General features: G+C 44.1%; 1 protein-coding gene across 1 annotated transcript in view; it reads left to right on the forward strand.

Annotated features, from left to right (window-relative positions):
• Positions 1-6: 6 nt before the first annotated feature.
• Positions 7-20,967, forward strand: part of MAML2 (mastermind like transcriptional coactivator 2) — a gene marked incomplete at its 5' end in the record, with an annotated part of 214,000 nt that continues 193,039 nt past the window's right edge. The window contains 2 exon segments of the mRNA XM_027677369.1: positions 7-39; positions 41-391. Of these exon segments, the coding sequence (XP_027533170.1) occupies positions 7-39; positions 41-391 (384 nt within the window).

The raw sequence follows: 20,967 nt of genomic DNA on the forward strand, positions 1-20,967 counted from the left end.
GCTCCCCCCCAGGCCGCGGGGCTGGGGGCCGGGCTGCTGGGGGGGGGGCCCGGCGGCGCCCCGGGTGCACAGCGCCATCGTGGAGCGGCTACGGGCCCGCATCGCCGTCTGCCGCCAGCACCACCTCAGCTGCGAGGGGCGCTACGAGCGGGGCCGCGCCGAGAGCTCCGACCGCGAGCGGGAGAGCACCTTGCAGCTCCTGCACCTCGTGCAGCAGGGGCAGGGCGCCCGCAAGGCCGGCAAGCACCCCAAGGCGGCCGCCGCCGCCGCCCCCGCCGCCGCCGCCGCCGCCGGCGCGGCGCCCCCGGACTACCACCAGCACCTCCTCGGCAACGGCGGCATCAACGGGGAGCAGCCGGCGGGGGAGCAGCGCGCCTCGGCGCTCCTGGCGGTGAGTCACAGCGCCCGCTGCCGGCGGGGAGGCGCCGCGCCGGGGACCCCCGCTCGCTCGCTCGCTCCCTCGGGGCGCCTGCCCTGCCCGCACCGTCCCGCGGTGCGGGGCCAGCGCCGCGCACCGGCACCGTGTCCGTGGGCAGCCCGGCTCGGCTCGCCGCGCCTCGGGCACCCTGGGGTGGTACCTGCCAGGCGCTGGACCCCCGCCACGGCATCGAGGGTGCGAGGAGCGGTGGGCAGGTCTGCCCGGCGCCGAGCGGGGGGCGACTGCGCGCCTCGAAGGGATTTTGAGACTGCTTGGAGTGTTTTTGTTTGTTTGTTTTTTAAATCGTGTTTTGGTCCTAAAATCACGCGTCGCGCGCCTCTGCCGTCGCCCTGCCAAGGCGGTGACAGCTGCATCCCTGAGGAGGGCACCGGCGGCCAGCGCTGTCAGCGTGTCCCCGAGCAGGGGTGAAAAGTAGCGCTAAAGTATCGCCCGTGTTCAGAGTTGCCCCCCCTGCCCCACTTCATCCCGTTCGTCAGAGGTTCAGGCACCTATTTTCACTCAGTTTGCGGCCGTGCCCCTCGAACTCGGACAGTGGCTCCGCCCAGGGCAGTGGTCAGTGCCGAGAGCCCTGCGGGTCAGCTCCGAATGCCGACCTCACCAGCGATGCTCGGGTTGTTATTGTCACCCAGTGTGTTTCGCGGAGCAGAGAGTTACGAGAGTTTTCCAGGCACTGCCGCTTTGTAAATGATATGTTGACCTTTTTCAACTGGAAATTGCTCCGAACATGTCAAGGAGGCGAAGACGTGTCTCCTATTAGTTATTACGAGCAGTCAGTGCCCCACGCTTTTGAAGGCGTATGCTGCGCTGCGCTGCCTCCCAACTCTAATTTTCGGCACACATGCGAAACATTGAGAGGAGTGACTGCGTCCTGATAGGCCCGTGGCTGCTATTCGAACAGCTGAAAATAGATCGCTCCCTCTGCTCCAGACATCAAACTTATCTTTCTTAGTGCCTGACGTATGCTAAGACGGTACCTTTGCGGTCGTTTCTCCCTTCTTACCCGGGAGTTCGCTGCGGTGCGTGGATCGACCTTTGGGGCTGCGTTACTCAGCATCACTGGTGAGGGTGATGATGTAAGCGTTAAATGCGATAACATTGTGTCCAAGGGGAGTTTAGGCGCTTCGACCTGACTCACTGTTCAGATTAAATCTCCCACATTCCTCCTCACAATCAAGAAAGCCATTATCTTATTTTTCCAGTGTGTATTAATGTAATGCTTTGCACTTGCCTTATGGGAAAAAAACCCCAACTTTTGCCTAATAATGTATGTCCCAGAAAAATTCACTTTCTGAAATGAGGGGACAGGCCTATGTGGGGTTTTTTTGTTGTTTTGTTTTCAGATTTTTTTTACTAGTTGTTACTATTATTATGAAATAGCTGGAGACAGCTGTTTGAAAATGCTAAATGAAAGGACTCCAAAGAAAATATTGAAAGATTTTCATGTCCTAAGTGCAGAGAGATTGTCCTTGTTTCTGAAATACCACTAATGACTGTTAACCTGCTCCTTGCTGCAGATGCTGTGCACAGCCCTTGCTCCACCTTGCATGTTGCATTACGTCCCAGAAAACTCCACACATACATGTCTTTGACAAGCGAAAGGTCTGACCAAGTCCCCATCGTTTTTGCATGCTAGTGGTCAGTAATCCTGCTGACGAGGTATGTGACTTCAGTGAGCATGACGTTTGGGGCCCTGAACCGTGTTCTGACACTGAAGAAACGCTGGTTCATGAAGCAGCATTGTTGTAATGGTATCACTGCACATGGCTGATCCTCCCACTCTATGCTTGACACAGGCATTCCTCATTTGCTGCTCTGGCAGGACTGCCTAATTAAGAAACAGAGAAAGGCATCAGTTCAAAGTCACGTCTTTGTGTCATGGAGATACACATTCCCCTTACCAAGAACTTCTTAGAACATCGTTGCAAATATTAAAAAGGAAAAGCAAAATGCCTGTGTCTAAGTGGAATGAGTTCAAGTGGCTGAGGGTCATATATCAGGTAGTACAGCATTGTGCTCCTCTTCTTGAAAACTCAGAGGGCAGGGATGGACCAAGAAATAATAGGGTCTTGCCTTTCCTCCAGCCACAGCTGAAAAACGAATTTGCTCTGCCAGTTATTCCAATGGTACTTGAAGAGGAAGGACAAGGCAGACTAAGCCTGCTGTCCTGTGCATTACAAATGGGTGGCAAGAGAACAATCTCTAAGCAGAAGTCATCCCCTGTGGGGTGTTTCCTAAGAGGAAATCCAGTGGAAGCTTATATGCATTATTCCTCTAATTCCAGATTTTTTCCTTAGAGCACATCTGAGGTGCGCAGGGTCCTGGAACAAGGGGCAGCTCCGAGCTTCAATTGTAGTAGGTATAGCTCTGGCACGAGGAAGTGTAAGACAGGAGCATTAGTGTGAGTTCTCACACTGAGCATGTGAGACCGGACACCTTTCTGACTCCAAGGTGAATGTAAAGTTCCACTTGCCTTGCTGTAAGTCCACCACTTAAAAAACCCCACACCTCCACACAGATAAGTGCAAAGGCAGTTATAACTCTCATTGGGGACTTCTGGCTATCAGAACACTCTTTGCAAAACCCAGGGTTGTTTCTTTCGCTTTGCAGGTTCCACTGCTCTTGTTACTTGTGTGCCTGCCATTTTTAGGGGCATTGGATGGGTCATTTACACAGTTGGACTCAAGAGTAAATATTTGACACTCAGTAACATTTGAAACAACAGTACACTTGAACACATCAAAGAGCTTAAAGTGATTATCTGACATTGTTGATACTATTATTTGATAATTATCTTTTCCCAATGGAGAGTTTAAAACTGGCAGAAGAGAGTTTTCAGCGGGGCTTAGTTTGGGCTTAATTTGACAGTGTTACTTTGATTTTTGAGAAAGTATCTTTGGCAGCAGCATTTTCTAGTTGGAGAATGAGGATCAGATTTTTTAGCTGGACCAGTGGATGTGAGTGTGTGTGAAGGAAAAATTTATTGTTCAGGACATGGCTAGGGAAGCTTTTGTACTTTCTGCCTCCCTGCATTTTCCAAGAGCTGACATTTGTTTATTTATATGGTGGTGTTACTTTTCATGGTGCAGAGTGGAACAGATAAAATATTCTGTCTTTCTTTTACACATACATCTATATGTATGTATATGCCCTCCAGCACTTAGCTGTTTATACTATTTATGTTACATATAAACAGTTAGCTCTGGAGGGCATTCCTCAGTGGCTTAAGCACTGAACTGGTAATACCAAAGTTCTTGCATTGCAGTTTCAAGTCTCCGTCAGCCAATTCATTCCATCGTTCTTTTGACTTAGGCTGAGCCCTGCTCATTTTGCTCTGCGCAAGCCGGGAACTTTGTCTCATGGGCATTGCTGTGTTATTCAGGTCAGGTTCCTTCATCGCAGCCATCACACCGATGGCTGTGAGTGTGGTAAGGGATGTTTGTCATCAGTCACAGGTGACTTGTTCTACTTTCACCCATCTCAAAGTTGTGCTCAATTTATCATTTTAACAATTAATTTAAAATAATAATGAAATATATTAATATTTTCTCTACTTGGAGAAGTGACTGTGAAAGTGGTCTGCTCCTCAGATGTAGTCTGCAAGCAGGTGAAAAAAAGAAAAGGGAAAACAATCTTATAAAGGGATGTATCCAAGGAAGAGGGGAATGTGTTAATTGCTCCTGCTCCGCTAAACTCTTATCAACAGCTGTACAAATCTAGAAGAGTCAAGGGGTTTGTTCCAGTTCCCTGAGGACCTCAATGGAAAACAGGGCTGCCTGACTGGTACCAAGAGCCAAGGTTGACTTGTAAAACCTCAATTTAGGCTGTTATTTTATGCAGAGATCATGAATTAATTTCCTTAGGATTTTTTTTTTTTTATGATCCACACTGTGCTTGCTGAGGTTTGGCCTCACGTGCTAGCATTAAAGATCCCTGAGTTTTTTAAAAGGAATGATTGTGCTCTAGTATCTTTGCCCAAGTTTACGCTTAAGCCCTCTCCCAAGCTCTTTGCTTTGTTTGCTAGTTGGCTGCCAGGGTACCCTGCAGAAATACCTTCATTTTCTGGTTGTGGATTTATGTAACTTTTGGAAGTGGTGTGAAGCAAGCAATACAAAGTGACCAGTTGTGGGGTGAAGTGACGTTACAGTATGGTGAGTAGAGGTGGATTAAAGCACAAACCATCCTGCAAAGCTAGAGTGGGATCTTGTGCCTGACAAAGTTTAGAGCCAAAGCAATGAAATGTTCTGTTTGTGAGGTGAAGGACCACTGTCTGCTACTTAGGCTTCTGCAGCAGTGAAGCTGTATTCTGATAAAGCCAAGTTATGTAGCCAAGTCAGGCAAAATGAATGTCACATTGTGGGTAGAAAACTTTGATCTCCTGTCATGGGCCCTCTGGCCTGCTGGGAGCAATTTGGTTAGGATTGACATGAGCCCCGTTTAAAATCTTTGTTCCCCTCAGCCATGAGAATGTTTTCCAAACCAAAATCAAGAAGACTCCCTGGAAGCTGCATAAAAGCTATATTTAATGAAAAGTTCAGAAAGTGAATTTGTTAAATTTACACTAGTGTGGGAGCCTCTTCAGGCTTAGCACTCCCACCAAATCACTTGCCCCATGTAAAGCTTCTTAAGCTTTGAATACTTCTAATGAAAGTCTCCTCCATCCTGAAACTGTTTCACAGACTGTTTCCACCACCACACTTGCTGTAGGTAGTGAGCATAGGAACACTGTCTCTGCCTGGACTTGACGTGCTCTCCAAGGCCAACCTGTGCACTTAACTTTCCTGGCTATTACTGCATGTTCTCTGATAGAGTTCTTGCATCCCCTGCAGTACTCAAATCGAGTCCCTCGTCTGTAGCACCACAACAAAGGGAAGTGATATACTGCTTCTGTTTGTTCTGTGCTGAGAAGTATGACTCCAGCAAAAATGTTAGCTGCTCTGTGGGGAAATCTGAACCTTAGAAAGGCATGTCTGAGTTAGAGAAGCTGTTTTGCAGAAACTTGGACTTGCATCACTATTAGTACTTCTCCCCTCTCAAAGAACACTGCTTGCAGAAGGTGTATGTGAGGTTCAGTTAGGTTGCAGCGACCAAAAAAACCCCAGCAGCTAGGTTAGTCAGCAAGTTAAGAAAGGGCATAGCATGCCTCCATTCTTCTTCCTAACTGCTGTCAACAGTCCCTTCTACCAAGATACTGTCTTCACGGGCTTGTAGTCTGCCTTTCTCATTAAGTCTGTTGGCTTATAAAACTGAAACTTAACCATGTCTCATTACTGGAAAAGAAGTGTTCCATCCCTGTCCCTTTGACAGCTCTGGGAAGGGTAGTATCTCCACTTCTCCATTCATATTGCCCTTCCTACGCTGGCAAGCTGCTTCAGATAACAAAGCACTGACATAGAGGTGTCAGCGCTGCCAGAAAGTGTCTCTGTGACCTTGCACATGTCCCCTGCTGTGCCACTATTTTCCTTCTATGCTTAAGCTCTTCAGGTGGCACTGTCTCACTAGCACATGGGACCTTGGTTTCTGCAGAAGGCACAATTCTACATGATAATGACCTGATACCATCACATCTATGGAGTTCAGGAAGGTGATTAAAGCAACCACTATACAACACACAATCACAATCAGCTCATGGTGCCTAGAAGAGCTTTAGGCACCTGGCTGCTCTGAAGAGAAGAGGAACAAGGTCTTTGCTCTTTGACCTCTCTCCAGTGTCAGCGTTCCCTTGGATGTCTTCCCAGTGGTGGTACTCCCAGCAGCAGTAGGATGAGGCTGATGGGATTCATGACAGGTCTGTGTTTGCCATGAATCTTAACTAGTGTCTGTAAACCTGAAAAGGGTCTTACCCATACCATGCTGCTCCAGTTTGGAACAGCTTTGAGCAGTGAAAAAAAGCAGTGGTTTTGGCTGCAGAGGAGGAGTTGGTGCTGAATGAGATTTGGATCACATTTGCAACTTAACAATATTGAGAGATAGATTTTTTTCCGGTTTTATTTTTTTTTCTTTTTTTTCTTTTAAATAAAAGCATAAACTATTTATGTCCCAGATTTCCATTGGAAAGCTTCCCATAGACACTTGAGAGCCAACTTGTGAATTTGTTATACCTTGTCAGGTTCTTACAAAGTATTATTAGATGCAGTTAATCAGTCCATAATTGTAATGAAGTGCCAACACCAATACCTAAAACAAAATACCTGCAACCCTCAAACAACAGTTTTTAGGTGAGCATGCTGTAAACTAAAAAGTCAGTGTTTCTACTCTGACTCTAGGATCTAGTCAACAGATTACTCCTATTATTTCACTTCCATAAACCTTGGTTTCCTTTATGAAAGATACTATTTATCATCTTTGTAAAGTGCATTGAGATCTGCGGGTAAGTTTTATGCCTGCTCAGAAGCCAAATTCATTATTGATGGAGCCTAAGACAGGAGTTTTGAATGTTTGCTTTGGCAAAGCCTTTGAGGTGCATTCAAATCATGTTTTCAGCCTTTGACCCACAGATATAAGTACTGGAAATACAAACCTGAATGAGTCTTTCTTGCTTTACTTGCTCTTGATCCTGCATCAGTTTGTACTCAAATTAGTCTCCCAATTAAGTTGTCTGTGTCCAAGTTTCATGTACTTGATGCTGGAGCAAAGTGGGACTGGAACTGAGATCATATACACTATTGATCAGCTCTCTGTGAGGCTGTACGTGCTTCCCATCTGGTAATAATGAAGGATAGTTCACATGTATGGATCAGGGTGGGAGAAACAAAATATTTCTTAATTGAATAATTTACACAAAATTCCAACACGCTTACTGAAAAAATATAATTTATTTTAGTTTTAATTTGAAAATACCACATGCCTGTGGTTTCACATACAGGTTTTGGCATTTCCCTGAAGATATTCCTTTTGTTCAGAAATGGCTCCTGTAGATATTTTTATCTGTGTCACTCAGTTATAATTCTGATGCTTTTGCAAACACAGCTGAATCAAGGTGCAGAGAAATTAGTACCAATTAGGAATTGACATGAACATGCTTCTGACAAGTGAGGATGCAGATCTTGCAAATACACTTACCTGCTGCCTGAGCCTGAAGCTGGCTGAAAGACCCGGTAAGATCCTGGACTAGCAGATGAAAGACCAAGAAGGTTCATCATAGCTATTCTGTTTTGAAACAAAACATGCTATTGTGCAAGAGCCATCCTTGTGGTACCCTGGCTTTATTACAGAACTCTGCAGCCACATCCCTAGAGTAGATGTTGTACAAACATCCAGTGAGAATTGTGCCCTTCCCTGTATAGCTTAGGGCCTCAAGAGACAAGATAGACAAAGAATGGAAGGAGGAACAGAAGCACAGAAAGGTCAAGTGTCATGCCCAAGGTCAAACAGCAGGTCAGTGGCAGAGCTGGGAATGGAGCCCAGATTTCCTGACTCTTAGTCCAGCACTCCATTAATCATCTCTTTGCTTTGTGTTCTGTGGCCTGTTACTGTCCATAGGAAATGTGAGGATGACTTTCCAACAGCTTCAGAGTTGCTTTTTAGTTTTGGAAACTATTGATCATCAGCACATTATTGAGATAAAGAAGTTATGTACTGGACTCTTGTACCTGTACATGCACTAGAGAATTCAGAACTAAGTGCTCTAGGTATCGATTTCATCACAGGACACTGAAAAGCCATATTTCATAATCCCAAATGTTTCTTCTAAGTCAGATTTTTAAAGTCTTTTTTCCCTTACATTGTGTACAAAGCGGTTTGTTTTTACAGCATTACTTATCACAGCTGAACTCCTATATTGGTGCTTGCCCTATGAATTATTTCTTCCTTGGAAATGAGTTACAACAGGTATTTAGTTCAGGGCTTTTCTTCTCCATGGAATTTGCTAATGAAATAGTCAGAAAACCAGATAGTTAATAGTCCTGAGACAGTGGTGATTCTTACTTCTTTTCATTCCTCACTGTACGATGTATTCAGTTTTGAAGTCTTTCAGTGGATTATCTTGATCACTAAGTTAATTATACCTGAGAGATTTTTTTTCTTCCCAAAAATTTTGACTTGAGGCAAAACTCTGGCTACTGTAGTAATGACTTATCGAGAGTCTCTCGTAAACAATAGTAAAATCATTTTCTTATAGTCATGGCAACAGTGTTTAAGCAATGAGCTTACTGAACATAATGTGCACTGTCTCCACTGAATAGCTATTGCAGGATTGAAGTGTATGCTGCTCATTTTTGGAGGACTCGGGGACATAAATTATTCAGCAAAACAACACTGCTTCAGAAAGCGTCTTTGAAATTGTTGCATTTTGTACTAGCCAAAGAAGGATTGTTATTTGTGCTAATGGGGCTGTGTTTAATTACTGCACAGCAGTGTAGTCTTTGGACTAGGTGTGCTCCCACTGAATATAAGGGTGTCTGTCTCAAACCATTCGAGGACTGTGCTACCTGTCGGCAGGGTCATGCTTCCCCTAGTAATGTTTGCTGCCATGGAGGGCAGAATGGCTCAGGAGGATGCATCCTGCACATATCCATGGTGTGAGAGGTGGTAACTAGGTGCAGAAGGAAGAATTTGCTTAACGAACAGGGAGCTTACTCCAGAAGGGCTGTTCCCTTCCTTGGCCCAGAGGATCACCTGAATTCCTATTCAGTGGGTTGGGGAGGCATCTTGGAGAGTGGGTGACTTCACAGGAAGCTTCAGAGTTGAACCCCAAGAGAAGAACCTGTCTCTGAATTTTCTGTTTATTTTGTTTTTACATCTTTCTCATTCAAATAACTAGACCTGGAGGAAAGACCTTGTTGGCAACAGTTGTTGTTCTGGGATGAGTCATTCCACCAGATTTTAGAAATGCCACCCCAGTGACAGTTGGCAAAAATGCTGCTTGGGCTGTTCAGTTTACGTTTTTCACTTTAGAAAATCAGACCATTTATTTAGGGTTCTGTTGCTTTAGAAACCATCTCCCGGCACTCCAACTTCTCTTCCCTTCCCTTCCCTTCCCTTCCCTTCCCTTCCCTTCCCTTCCCTTCCCTTCCCTCCCCTCCCCTTCCCTTCCCTTCCCTTCCCTTCCCTTCCCTTCCCCTTCCCTTTCTCCTTCCCCTTCCCCTTCCCCTTCCTCTTCCTCCTCCTCCTTTTTCTCTCCCCTCCTCTTTTTTCCTTTTTCTCTCCCTTCCTCTTTTTTCCTTTTTCTCTCCCCTCCTCTTTTTTCCTTTTTTTTCCTCCTTTCCCTCACTGCTATGGCATCTCAATACCTGAGTTTTTTAGTCTCGATTCTGATCTGATTTGCCCCTCCTGAAAACGCCTATGGGAAATTCTATGGACATGGCACTGTGGAACATCAGCCTAATGCAGGATCAAGGTTTTTATTTTTGGTCATTATGCTAGTTTATAGTCAGTTATTTTGTTTTCCAAAGAAATGCATTCTCTCTGCTTCTCTGAAAGCTTTTGGTTCAACATCCTTCCAAGCTACATACACTTGGTCTTCAACATGCGGCTGCTTACCTCTATGGCCCAGTTCCTGGAAACAGTTATGCATGTGCTTAATTGTGCACACATGGGTAATCACACTGAAATCAAGATGTGTCGAATTAAGCAAGTCTAGAAATATTTGCAGGGTTTGGTCTTTGTTCAACAAACAGGCCTCAGCCTGGCTGAAGTCCACAACATGCTACAAAAAGAATCCAAATTCAGAAGTAAGTAGTTTATTAATTATCAGTTGACTTATTGCCTTAAACCAGTTAATTCTATACTTTTAAAAACTACTTTCCATATTTCCTGAAAATCCAATTGCCCTTCCTTTCACACTCATTTTTCCTCCTTACTGCTCATCTCCCAGCAGACCTGAGCTGCCAGCCACATGATCCCCTTTCATGATGATTTGAGTTCTGACGTTTCTTTTTTCTTACCATCTTTGTGTATTACCATAATGGTTCCTAGGACATATTTTGGCCAGCTTTTAGGGAGAGAGAGAGTGTCACAGTGTCTCAGACCTTCATTTCAAAGTGCAGTATTAAATATAATCCTTATAATTATAGCACTGCCACTTGGACCACTGTAGTTCAGGCTATGTCAATATGTCATCAAAAGCTCTCTTTCCCAGGAGCTGGAACTCAGTCATGTTGATTGAATTGAAATTTGATGGCCAGCAGCTGCAAACACATTCTGGCCCCATCCCCCACCTCCCTGTTTTTTTTTTTCCCTTTTACCATAAAATCCTCTTGCTTTCCATCAAAGTCATCAGTTTAGAGAACAGAGATAATGGCTGATTCAGTTATTCTGAGCCAACCTTTTGGGTAAGTCTAGACTGTCCTTCTAGGGGTGCCTGAGGCAACCTAAAGGTACAATTTACTGTCTGTGTGGATGGTGAATCGGAGAGCACAGCCCCAGGTTCAGCATGAAGGCCATCCTCAGTCTAGGTGTGACCATGCTCCATGTAGGAGTTCTTAGGATGCCATAAGTGTCACTCTCAGCAACTAAGAAAGCTGTAGATGTGCTTGGGCTGGAGTCTGTGAGGCTCCTGTGTGAGCAGGGCTAGGAGCACCACAGTCCTCTCCCCTCTTGTCGTCTTGGTCAATCACCATACAGACCTTGCTATTAATCTAAGCAAGGGCATCAGGACGAGGGTAATTCCCAGCAGCAGTTTATACTGCAAATTTAACACACAACTTTTTTAGTCCTAGGGGACTGGGGGATAAAAAACGGCTTTGAACTGGGGGAAAAAATATTGGTATCCAGTAGTTGTATAGCCTGATCCTGTCATTTTTGGTGTTTAGAAATCAAAACAAACCTCCAGCATTCATAACACGAGATATCCAGGTTTTAAAAATTGCCACTTGCTAATACACAGTAACTACATTTCATAAAGCCCTTTAGTCTGTGTATTTACAGGTGGACCAGAATAGCTCTGTAGAAGTTGATCCAGTTCCTGAGTAAACAGTATGTACTTCTAAAACTTTCTGTATAAACCAACCATATGTAAGGCCTTTGACATACATTTGTACCACAGACAATATATCTGAGGGATCCTGCTAGAGCCAGGATGGCTAGTGAGGTCAGTAACCCCCTTGCTAATGTGTGTGTGTTCGTTCTGTCGTGCCCATGAAGGGTAACTGCCTTTCAATGACCGGTTTGCCATAAGGGCTATTTACTGCAATGGACTATCGTGGTTCTCGCAGCCCTCTCCCAGGACATACTGTCTGTGCTTGGGTCTCCCAAGCTGTCATCAAAGCACAGGCTCTTTGACACAGGTCAGAAGGACTCTTGACCACAGCCTCGCGTTGCGACTTTTGGTCACAAAAGCCACACTCATCCCCTTACCCTGGTGAAGTCCTTCTCTATCGTCCCCCTCCTCCACTTCCCAAAGCTATTAGCCATTCTTCCTCCTCCACATTCACCCCTCTCTCACCTGGGCTATTGCCCTCCCTTCTCTCCTTTCATGCTCCTGACACTGCTTCATAATGTTGTTTTTCTAGCTTGGAAAGGCCAGAGGGCCAGGCTAAAACAGAGATGCTGAACACATGTTTTCCACATGTTCTCCTCGTATTCCCTCGTTCTGCTTCTCTAGCTGTCTTTCTCATTTTACATCGACTGGAAATCTAATGACCACAAGTGTATTCTCTTCTCCTCTCATTAGTTTTATAAAGGATGAGCTCAAAGGTCCTGCATCATTGTCATAAGAAAGTTAGAGCAAAAACTTCAGTGAGTTGACAAGGCTCTTGTAGGTTCTTCGGCCTCTCACCACAGTCCATGAGTGCTCACAGACTGGGAATACAGTTCTGAATGCTCAGGCTCCAGTTCAGAAAAATACTTAAAGAATATGTGTGATGTTAAACATATGATTATAAATACTTTCTGGGTTGAGTGCTGCTTCCTTAAGTGGACCTCATCTTGGAGAAGACATCTTTATTGGTCTGATTCAGGAAATACTTAAAAGTATACCAAAGTTTTGAGAATAGTAGTACATCCACTGTCTTGTATTTTTAATGACTCTTAAATAGGGTGGAGTGGTGTGGAAAAGGCAGAAAATGTGGAGGCTCTCCTGGTCACCCTTTACATTTTGACTCATGCTACAGAATCTTGAGTGTCTCTGAACTCTAAATAAATTTTGGTAGTGCTGCTGCTTGTATGCCTCTGTAATGTTCTATAATGTAAGTGTGTTGCATGCCCATGTGTGGGTTATTTAAAGCAATTACAATTAAATTAAGAGCAATTATGTCTTAGAAAAGAAATTTTCTTACAGAGTTAGAATTATTTCCATAACTGTGATTGATAGTGGGTTTGATCCTTGAACTCCTGGATTCCTCTCCTGCATCCCAGTGATCAATCTTGGAACAGCTAGGAGTCCAAATCTTTTTTACTTATAACATCTAGGCATCTAATCTTCTCTGTACTTTACTGAAACCAAGGGGAACCGGACAACTAATTGTATTTTTGAATCTCAACCTAAAATCTCTGGAGACCTTTGGAAAATGTATCCCTATGAGATTTTACTTGAGTCAAGAATACAGACTGGAGCTATTGCTCACAAAAAACCACTGACATGTGACATCAGTGCATCAGTCAATGAGTCATCCATCAGTGCCAGAGGTCAAAGTATTCCTTGTATTTGCCTAAGAAGTAGTTACCTATTTACTTCTGAAATTATGCTTGTAGTACTAACATGACATTTGGGTTTGCTGTACAGTGAAAACACTATTTTTAAATGTCTTGTATAAAGACAGGCCTTGTTGATTCTTGAACAGTTAGAAATACTAGAGAACAAATGTAAAAGGCTCATTTCCTTCCTTCCAAGTATGTGTGATCTAGGAAAAATCCCAAACTGTGCTAGTAAGAGCCAGTCTAGTCTCTTTTCTTGCCAGTGATTTAACTGTACTCCTTCAGAGAAGGATGAGTTATTATCATTACCTTGTGATCTGCCACTGTTTCTGCTTTCCCTTTGTTTTGGCTTTTCTTTCTTTAGATATATTACTGAAAATATATCAAAAAACCTGAAGGCAATAATTTATTAAAAAGGGGGTTACCTGTAAAGGACTCTAGGCGTACCACACACAGGAAGGTCCCTGCTGGGAAATCCAGTATTAATGCTGGAACTGTCTCTCAGGCTTACAGGTGCCTGGTCCTTGCAGGGTGCTGGGATGTCTGGACTTCCCAGCACATGTAGTGTGTAAGTAAGTAAGCATTGATCTTAATGTTGTGTTAGAGGCCAGTGCTAGGAGCTGAGGGCAGAGTCAGAGCTGAAGGGCAAAGTGAAATTTTGCTGTCAGTGCCTGAGTGTCATGTAAGCAAAGGAAGCTTGACAAAATTACCCTGGGACTAGGAAAGCAAATTGGTACAGAGCAGGATAGTCATCCTTTCAAGGAGTAGAAAAATTGGTTTTGTCATTTTTCAAGGAAAAACCCAATTTGACCAACTCCACTGCAGCAGTGCAACAGGAGCCAAGTGGCCAGATCTCCTGTTTTATGAGCCTTATTACAAACCATTCTTATGTCTAAAACTTGTACCTTTCTGTGTCTTGATACACTTTGTTTCCTCAGATCAGGATTTCTCCCTCAGCACTTAACCCTTCTTTAGCCGTCACCTTTTCTGCTTTACAAACCTTTCCATGTGTGCACTTCAAAGGTTGTGTGGGCACCAACTTAATGTGAGTGCTTTATAGGGAAGTCCAGAGCCATTGCCTCTCATGGGAGCAAGGAGCTACCTGTTAGGAGTTGGCGGCTTCTGAAATGATCTGTAAGGGTACAAGATTACAGGAGCAATGGACTTGAAAGCAAAACAAAGCTGCCTATAGCAAGAGATAAGTTTAAGTCCTGCATGAACAACTGTGCTGATTGGAGTCTCTTGTAACCCTCTCTTATCTAATCTAATCCAATCTAATCTAATCCAATCTAATCTAACACATCAGTATCTTTACTGCATTTATTACCTTGTTATCAAGGAATGACAGGAAGGAGATTGGGGCCTTGGTAAAAACATGAGGCAGTGAGGCATGAGATATTCTGTTGAGCAGAGGTTAAGAGCTGTATAAGCTCTTTTACTAGGCACTGAGCATTGCAGACAGCAGATCTTCTTGTCCTTCCCCCATCAACTGACTTTGCAGTGGTGAGGACCTGGTTGCAGAGGTTTGGTGTGGGTGACTGAGATGCTATAGACCAGAAATGGGTTGTTCAAAGGTTTCCTGTGACTTAGAGGGTTTCTGCAGCAAAATTCAAATGCAAGGCCATAAATGTCAATAATACCTCTGATTATCACTCAGAAACATTATTAATGAGAGCACTTTTCTGAACAGGTCCTGCAGTTTCTGCACCCTCAGATTTCATTTGGTTTCCTTCATGGGAACAAGCTACAGCTACTGTCAGTGTTTATTTTCAATTAGTTTTACTTGTGGCACTCCCCAGTAGCCCCTGGTTAGGATGGTCTAGTTAATCAACTCCTCCTCACTGCCTCCCCCTTTCATTTATTTGCCTGCTCTTGCATCTCACTTCCAGCAATTCCTCTGACATAGCAGTTACTGAGGCAAAGAGCTGTCTAGTTATGCCCCAGCAGAAACTCAGAATCACAGAATGGGTCAGGTTGGAAGGGACCGCAGCGGGTCATACGGTCCAACTCCCTGCTTAAGCAGGGCCATCCTAAAGTACATGGCACAGGATTTCATCCAGATGGTTCTGGAATGTCTCTGGCAATGGAGATTCCACAATCTCTCTGGGCAATCTGTTCCAGTGAGGAACTCAAGTGATAAGAAAAAAGCATCCTTCACACAAGTGATTCCCAAACCAAGAAGGGCAGGGCACCACCCAGAGGTGCTTATGAGGGTCCATTAAGGCCCTCAGGCTCTTTCAAACAGGGGACTGTACTCCGAGGACACGGCATCAGAAATAGAGTGTGGCCTTACATGAACCAATGTGCAAAGTTTCCTGCCTCTTAGCCTGGTTAGGGATGTGCTAGTGCCAAGCTTTCTGCAGTAGCCAGGATGGGCTGCTTAGCAGGAGAGATAGTCAGTGCCTTCCCCACTCACAGGCAGAAGAAGGCCTCCTTATTAATGAAAACCCTCATTTGAACACAAAATTAAGCTGGAATGTTCGGTTCCTATTGGAACAGTTTCATCTTGCACTGGTGATGGTGCCCACTGTTGTGTCTAAAGCAGCAGTAAACAGCTGATGTGGTGGAGGGTGCAGACATGCAAACCAGAGCAACTGGTACCTGGGGCTGTTGTGGCTAATGGCAAGGGACACCTTTGATAAGAATTGGGCAGGGCTGAACCATAATGTAGGATGATGGTATGAAGGTTTTCACATTTGTTTTCCCAGTGTGGGCTAAGTGATTCCTTCACCTGCACAGGAACTCTAAGCAGATGCTTGAGACCTTTCATCCCGGCTGTCTGTGAAGGGAATGAGTGCCTGGTGTTGCAGAGTGAAAAGGTATGATCTGCTGACAGGGAATGGCTTTGCATGCAGAAAGGCAGATTGAGCGGCTGGGTACAAAGCAGAAAATGAACATGTAGACCCTTGACTAGGGCAGAACCCTACAGTTTTATACCCAATCTCATTATTTTCTTCTGATTAACACCAGTGAGAGAAAGAAGAGAATCTGTATGGATAGCAACAAGGCTGAAATTTTACCTCTGGTTAATAAGCCATTTGATCTTTGCTTTTGTGGTCTCTCTGGAATCCAATCTGACCTCCTTCATCTGAGGATGCCCCTTGGGGCCCATATCCTGATGTGCGTCTGCAGCCATCACCAGTGGCACGAGGGAGTGATAGCAGGAATGTCACATTCATCCATAGGCTCCCCAGCCTATTGAAAGGAATCTTATCACAGCTGAGGCAGACTAATGCAAAGCTCTAGATTGCTTTTCTGGGTCTGTAGGTCTTGTAGGTTTTGAGATTGCTGTGGCAGTGCATCACAGAGTCCCAGGAGGAAATGGTGTTGTTGTATATCAGTAGGAGCCACTGGCGTTGTGCTAGTGACCCTGTTCACAGAGAAGACAGTGGTCTTGTTGCCACTGAAGTGGCCCAACCCTGAAGTGAAATGTTATGTTCTTAATATATGGAAAATCAAATTAAAAATAATTTTCATAGAAGAACTCAGTTTGGATTGACTGACTTTGTTCACGTCATCAGTATATAATCATAGGGTAACCTCTTTTTTTGTGTCCTTGTTCATGTTAACACACAGAGACTTGCAAGTTAACCACTGTTTTCACCACTACCAAATTCTAGAGGTCAGGGACCTCTAGAATTAAATTTACGAGCTATCACAGTGTGGGCTGAAGAACCAGCACTTTTAGAGTAATAGCTTAAAGACTCATTTCCTCTGTGGATGAGCCACAGAAACAGATGCATAACACACTGACCAGTGGGTTATATTTTGGCATCTGTACTGGGCAGATGTAACCCAGTGGCCAGGGTGAAGCAATCTTAAAATGGCATCGAACATACCATCAGTAAGATCTCATCACACTGTGTGCATCCTGTAAAGTACTTCTCTTGCCATTGAGAGTTAAACTCAGTGTTAGTTAGGGTATCCAGCTTTGTTTCAGTTTCAGCAAATCCTGCCTGAGCCATGTGTATGTCTATCATGTAGAAAGCTCACCCTCTTGCTTAAGTTGTCCACACCAAAATGTCTCTAATGTAGGTTTGAACAAACTAATCTGGCTGAGGACATGGTTTAGAGCAGTTCCACACTAACTTGGGCTGAAACTCATGTAACTGAAGTGCTCTTAGCGCAGCAGAATCCTTCCTGTGGTTCTTGTTTGCATCATTCACCCCAAAGGATGGATAAATTCTCCCACAGGTTATACTGGAACAAGGCAAACTGCAGAGCCTTTGCACAAGGGACCGTGGCCCCATAGTGCCTCAGTCACGTGTGTCAGTGAAGAAAGACAAACGGTGGCAGGATTTTGCAATGCGGACTGACACCCTCCAGTCATTGGTCCAGTAGCAGAGGTTCACACCTTCACATGGGCTTACTTCAAGGCCAGGCACACTGAAAACACACGGCTACCTCAGCCTATATTTAAGCTTGAATACTTGGAGTATTATTTACATTTTGAAATTTTTCCAGAGAAATAATTTTTTCAAATGTTTTAAAAATAGCTAAATAATTTTGTAAAGCCTGAAAGACATTCTTTTGTGTCAGGATTTGAATTGGAAATGGCTGTTTTGGGGCCAATTTACCTTACTTTGTCAACAAGGAGCTAGTTGGCCTATGGCATTTCCAGCCTACGAAGCTTTTTTTACATTAACGAGAGCCTTAAAACTAACCAAGCAAAATCTTAGTCCAAAGAAATTATAATATGGCTTGTGCCAGGAAAATGATATCGATTCTTGAGTTTACACTGCTGAGGCTTAGTGGCAGAGAACTGCCCATACTCTTATCCATGCTGTCACATATACGCTCAAATTATCCAAAAACAGGGTAGCTTTTCTTGCACGGAACAGGTTCTTGCCATGTCTGCAGGGAAGTATAAAGCCTCTGGACATACCTGTCAATCTTTTACAAACTACAGATCCTATAAAAGTTTTCCAATGCATATGAAGGTCCATTTACAACTAATTTAAGCCTTTTGGCAATTGATTTGCTTTTTTCTTACTTGACTCTCACAGACTCTTCAGAAGTAGTCCTCAGACCCTGCAGACCACAGCTTGAAAACCACTAGCTCTTAGTTAAAATAAGATATTTTGGAGCTTTTGGGGCCTAATCTTCTATTGCCTTGCAGTTTGTGAGGTCCTATGTACATGAAGTGTGAGTAAAATGCTACCAGGTGAGGATGGTGGTGTTCAGTCCTGGTGTTGGCTTTTATTTGGGCAAGTGTGAAGGATGCCAATGCAAAGCAGTGACAGATCAGGACCCAGCAATGTAACTGCTCTCCTCCATGAAGATCATGAGCGGTGCTACTTCTAGCAGAGCTGAGGAGCAACCCTGTTTGCTGAACCATTAGTCTGGTGCTATCCATTGAAAGCCAGGCACTGGCCCGGCACAAGTGCACGTTAATAACCATGGCGAGGATCAGGCTGTTAGACACCTTGGAGTGACAGGTGGTTCTCTTGGTCTAAGGGACTCTACTCAGGGTTGGACTCCTGCTTTGTTGTGCTGTTTGCAGCCCTGGTTCAGTCTCAGCGTGCTTACACTTTTTGGTGTTTCATATCTTGTACATGCAGCAACAATCTTTTCCCATGTAAGCAGAGTACGCTGAGAAGTGTTGAGTGTTTCAGTGCCTTTTCTTTCCTTTGATCTCACTTAAAGCTCTGTGCAGAGGGTAACGTGATCTCCATCACTATCTCCTTTCATGCCTGATAATTAGCACAGGTCCATGGGCTGGGTGCAATGCAATCCTTCCCTGAGCTAACAGGGGAGAAGTAGAAGGGGTTGGAGCGGTTGTTTGCTGTGTTGATGACTGTGGTGTTGCCATGGAAAAGCTGGAGACTTCAGGGGAGTTTGTGTTTTGTTGGGCAGGGAGCCAGCCTGCTCTGACTTATTACAACTGTGTAAGTGAGTGAGCCATGCAGAACTTTACCCCTCTGTAGCAATTCCAAGGGAAGGAGAAAAAGAAAAGGACAGGACTGCTTTAACAAGGAGGAGTGCATGCACTTTGCTAAGGCTGATTGCATTAAATACAGGAGATGCAAAAAAAAAAATCCTTTGCTGTTTTCCACCTTTTTTTTTTTCTTTTTTTTGGCAGAACGTGGCCACTTTCTTCATAGGACTGAATTCAGAGCAGTGCAAATAATAAAATCTCAAGTAATCCTCCTGGAAGCGAACAGGGTCATTTATTTGGCTGTATCTGTACAGAAAGGAGCATTTAGAGTTATGCTGAGTCTGAGTCCATTAAAGTCTTTGGTCTATTCCAGAAACAAAAATGGAAGCAGACTATACTGTTTTCATTATCTATTCTGAATGAAGTGCAAGAAGTAAATACATAGTATAAACAGGGAAAAAATTAATCAAGGCCCAAGTCCAGCAAAAAGCTATCTTCATACTGAGCTTCCCATATTCTGAGTAGTGCCATTATTCCCTGGAGGTGGAATTAATAGCAATGCATGCTTTCTACAAATCACTTTCTATGGGCAGATCTCAAAGCAATTTACAAAGGCAGCCAGTTCCATTAGTCCCAGATTAGAGAAGGAATAACTGCAGCCACAGGGCTCATCCAGGAGACTAGACCCTGCTTGAATCCTTGGTTAGCCACTGCCTTCTCAACACACTCCCTCTTAGAGTACAGAAACTAGGTGTAGGCTGTCAGGGTTATTCTGAAGCATTAAAATACCACTGCATACTATAATTTGTTGTAACTGTGACTTTTTCCTACAACCCTGGTTGCCGTGTCATGTTCTCATGTTGTATTTAATTGAGGTAGAGGCACATGCCTCTTTTCAAAATGTATTTGAGCAGGTGGGAAATAACAGGATTTTGTTTTGGACTCATTTTGCTTTTAGGGCTTCTGAATGTTTAAAAAAAATCTATTTTCTATAGAAAAGAACTACTGTAGGGATAATTTTCTTACTTTTTGCTTTGAATAATAATTTCCTACCTGACTGCTCAGTGTTATAATAGATGAATCTAGGAGTCCTATTTTAAAATACATTTCTTAGGGAAAGGTGTTCTAAATGTTCATCATAAATCGTAATCTAGCAAAGCTCTGATTTCTATAAGAACAGGAGGAAGCAAAATTACTTTCTATAGGATTTGGCCAGAGAACACACAGGAAAATCTTGCATCAGTCAGTGACAAACTTCTTCTGGTGCTGGCAGTTCTCCTGTGATCATACTCAGGAGGTGCATCCTGTAAAACCTTTGACAATGTGAGACTCCCATGAACTACAGCCAACAGCTGTTTACTTCCAAAGGTAAAAAACTGCCTGGGTACCATCGCAGTCTCTGATGTTAAGCTGGCTTGCAGTATTCTGTGGTTGAGCTGGGAGCTCTAGCTGAGAAGCTGGGGGCAGATCTTGACAACATGGGAGGTGACACAAACTCCTTTTGATTTCACTGTGATCTAGGGAGGATCTAAAGATTAGGTATCACCACAGGACTCAGCCATGGTTTGTCAGTGAAGCCACCGGCTCTTTGCTGTATCTCATTGCATTTAACAGAGTTTGTCTTGGGAGATGATTTTCCAGTTACTTGGTGGCTGTGATAACTCAACAAGCGGCAACACAAAGTGGACTAAACCTGGTGTTCCAAACACAGCGGGGCAAATCATCTAGCGTAAATAATTTGGCTTCATGGATCTGTGACAGCTTACGCCAGCAGAGGAGTTACCCAGGGAGATGAACAGTTGTTGCTTTAAAGCTAATCCTCTACTCGAAAGAGTTGCTTTTATCCTGCCTTTTTTTCCTCCTCTTTGCTGTTACTTGTTTTTGTGACATTACTGGTTCAGTACAGAAATTTTTGTCCTCCCCACAGAGTTGTAGTAGTTACATGTTCAGGAACACTGCAGATTAATGAGATCTGCAACATCTTTAATCTTTCCTTGCAGCACACTGTGCTTGGGATCCAGTGTGTGAGAAAGACCAAAAGTGAGGGATGTGAGAAATGTAGTCACACAGGAAACTGAAA

This window comes from Neopelma chrysocephalum, unplaced genomic scaffold (genome assembly GCF_003984885.1).
Source record: "Neopelma chrysocephalum unplaced genomic scaffold, ASM398488v2 Primary Assembly neopelma1_43, whole genome shotgun sequence".
NCBI classification, from domain to species: domain Eukaryota; kingdom Metazoa; phylum Chordata; class Aves; order Passeriformes; family Pipridae; genus Neopelma; species Neopelma chrysocephalum.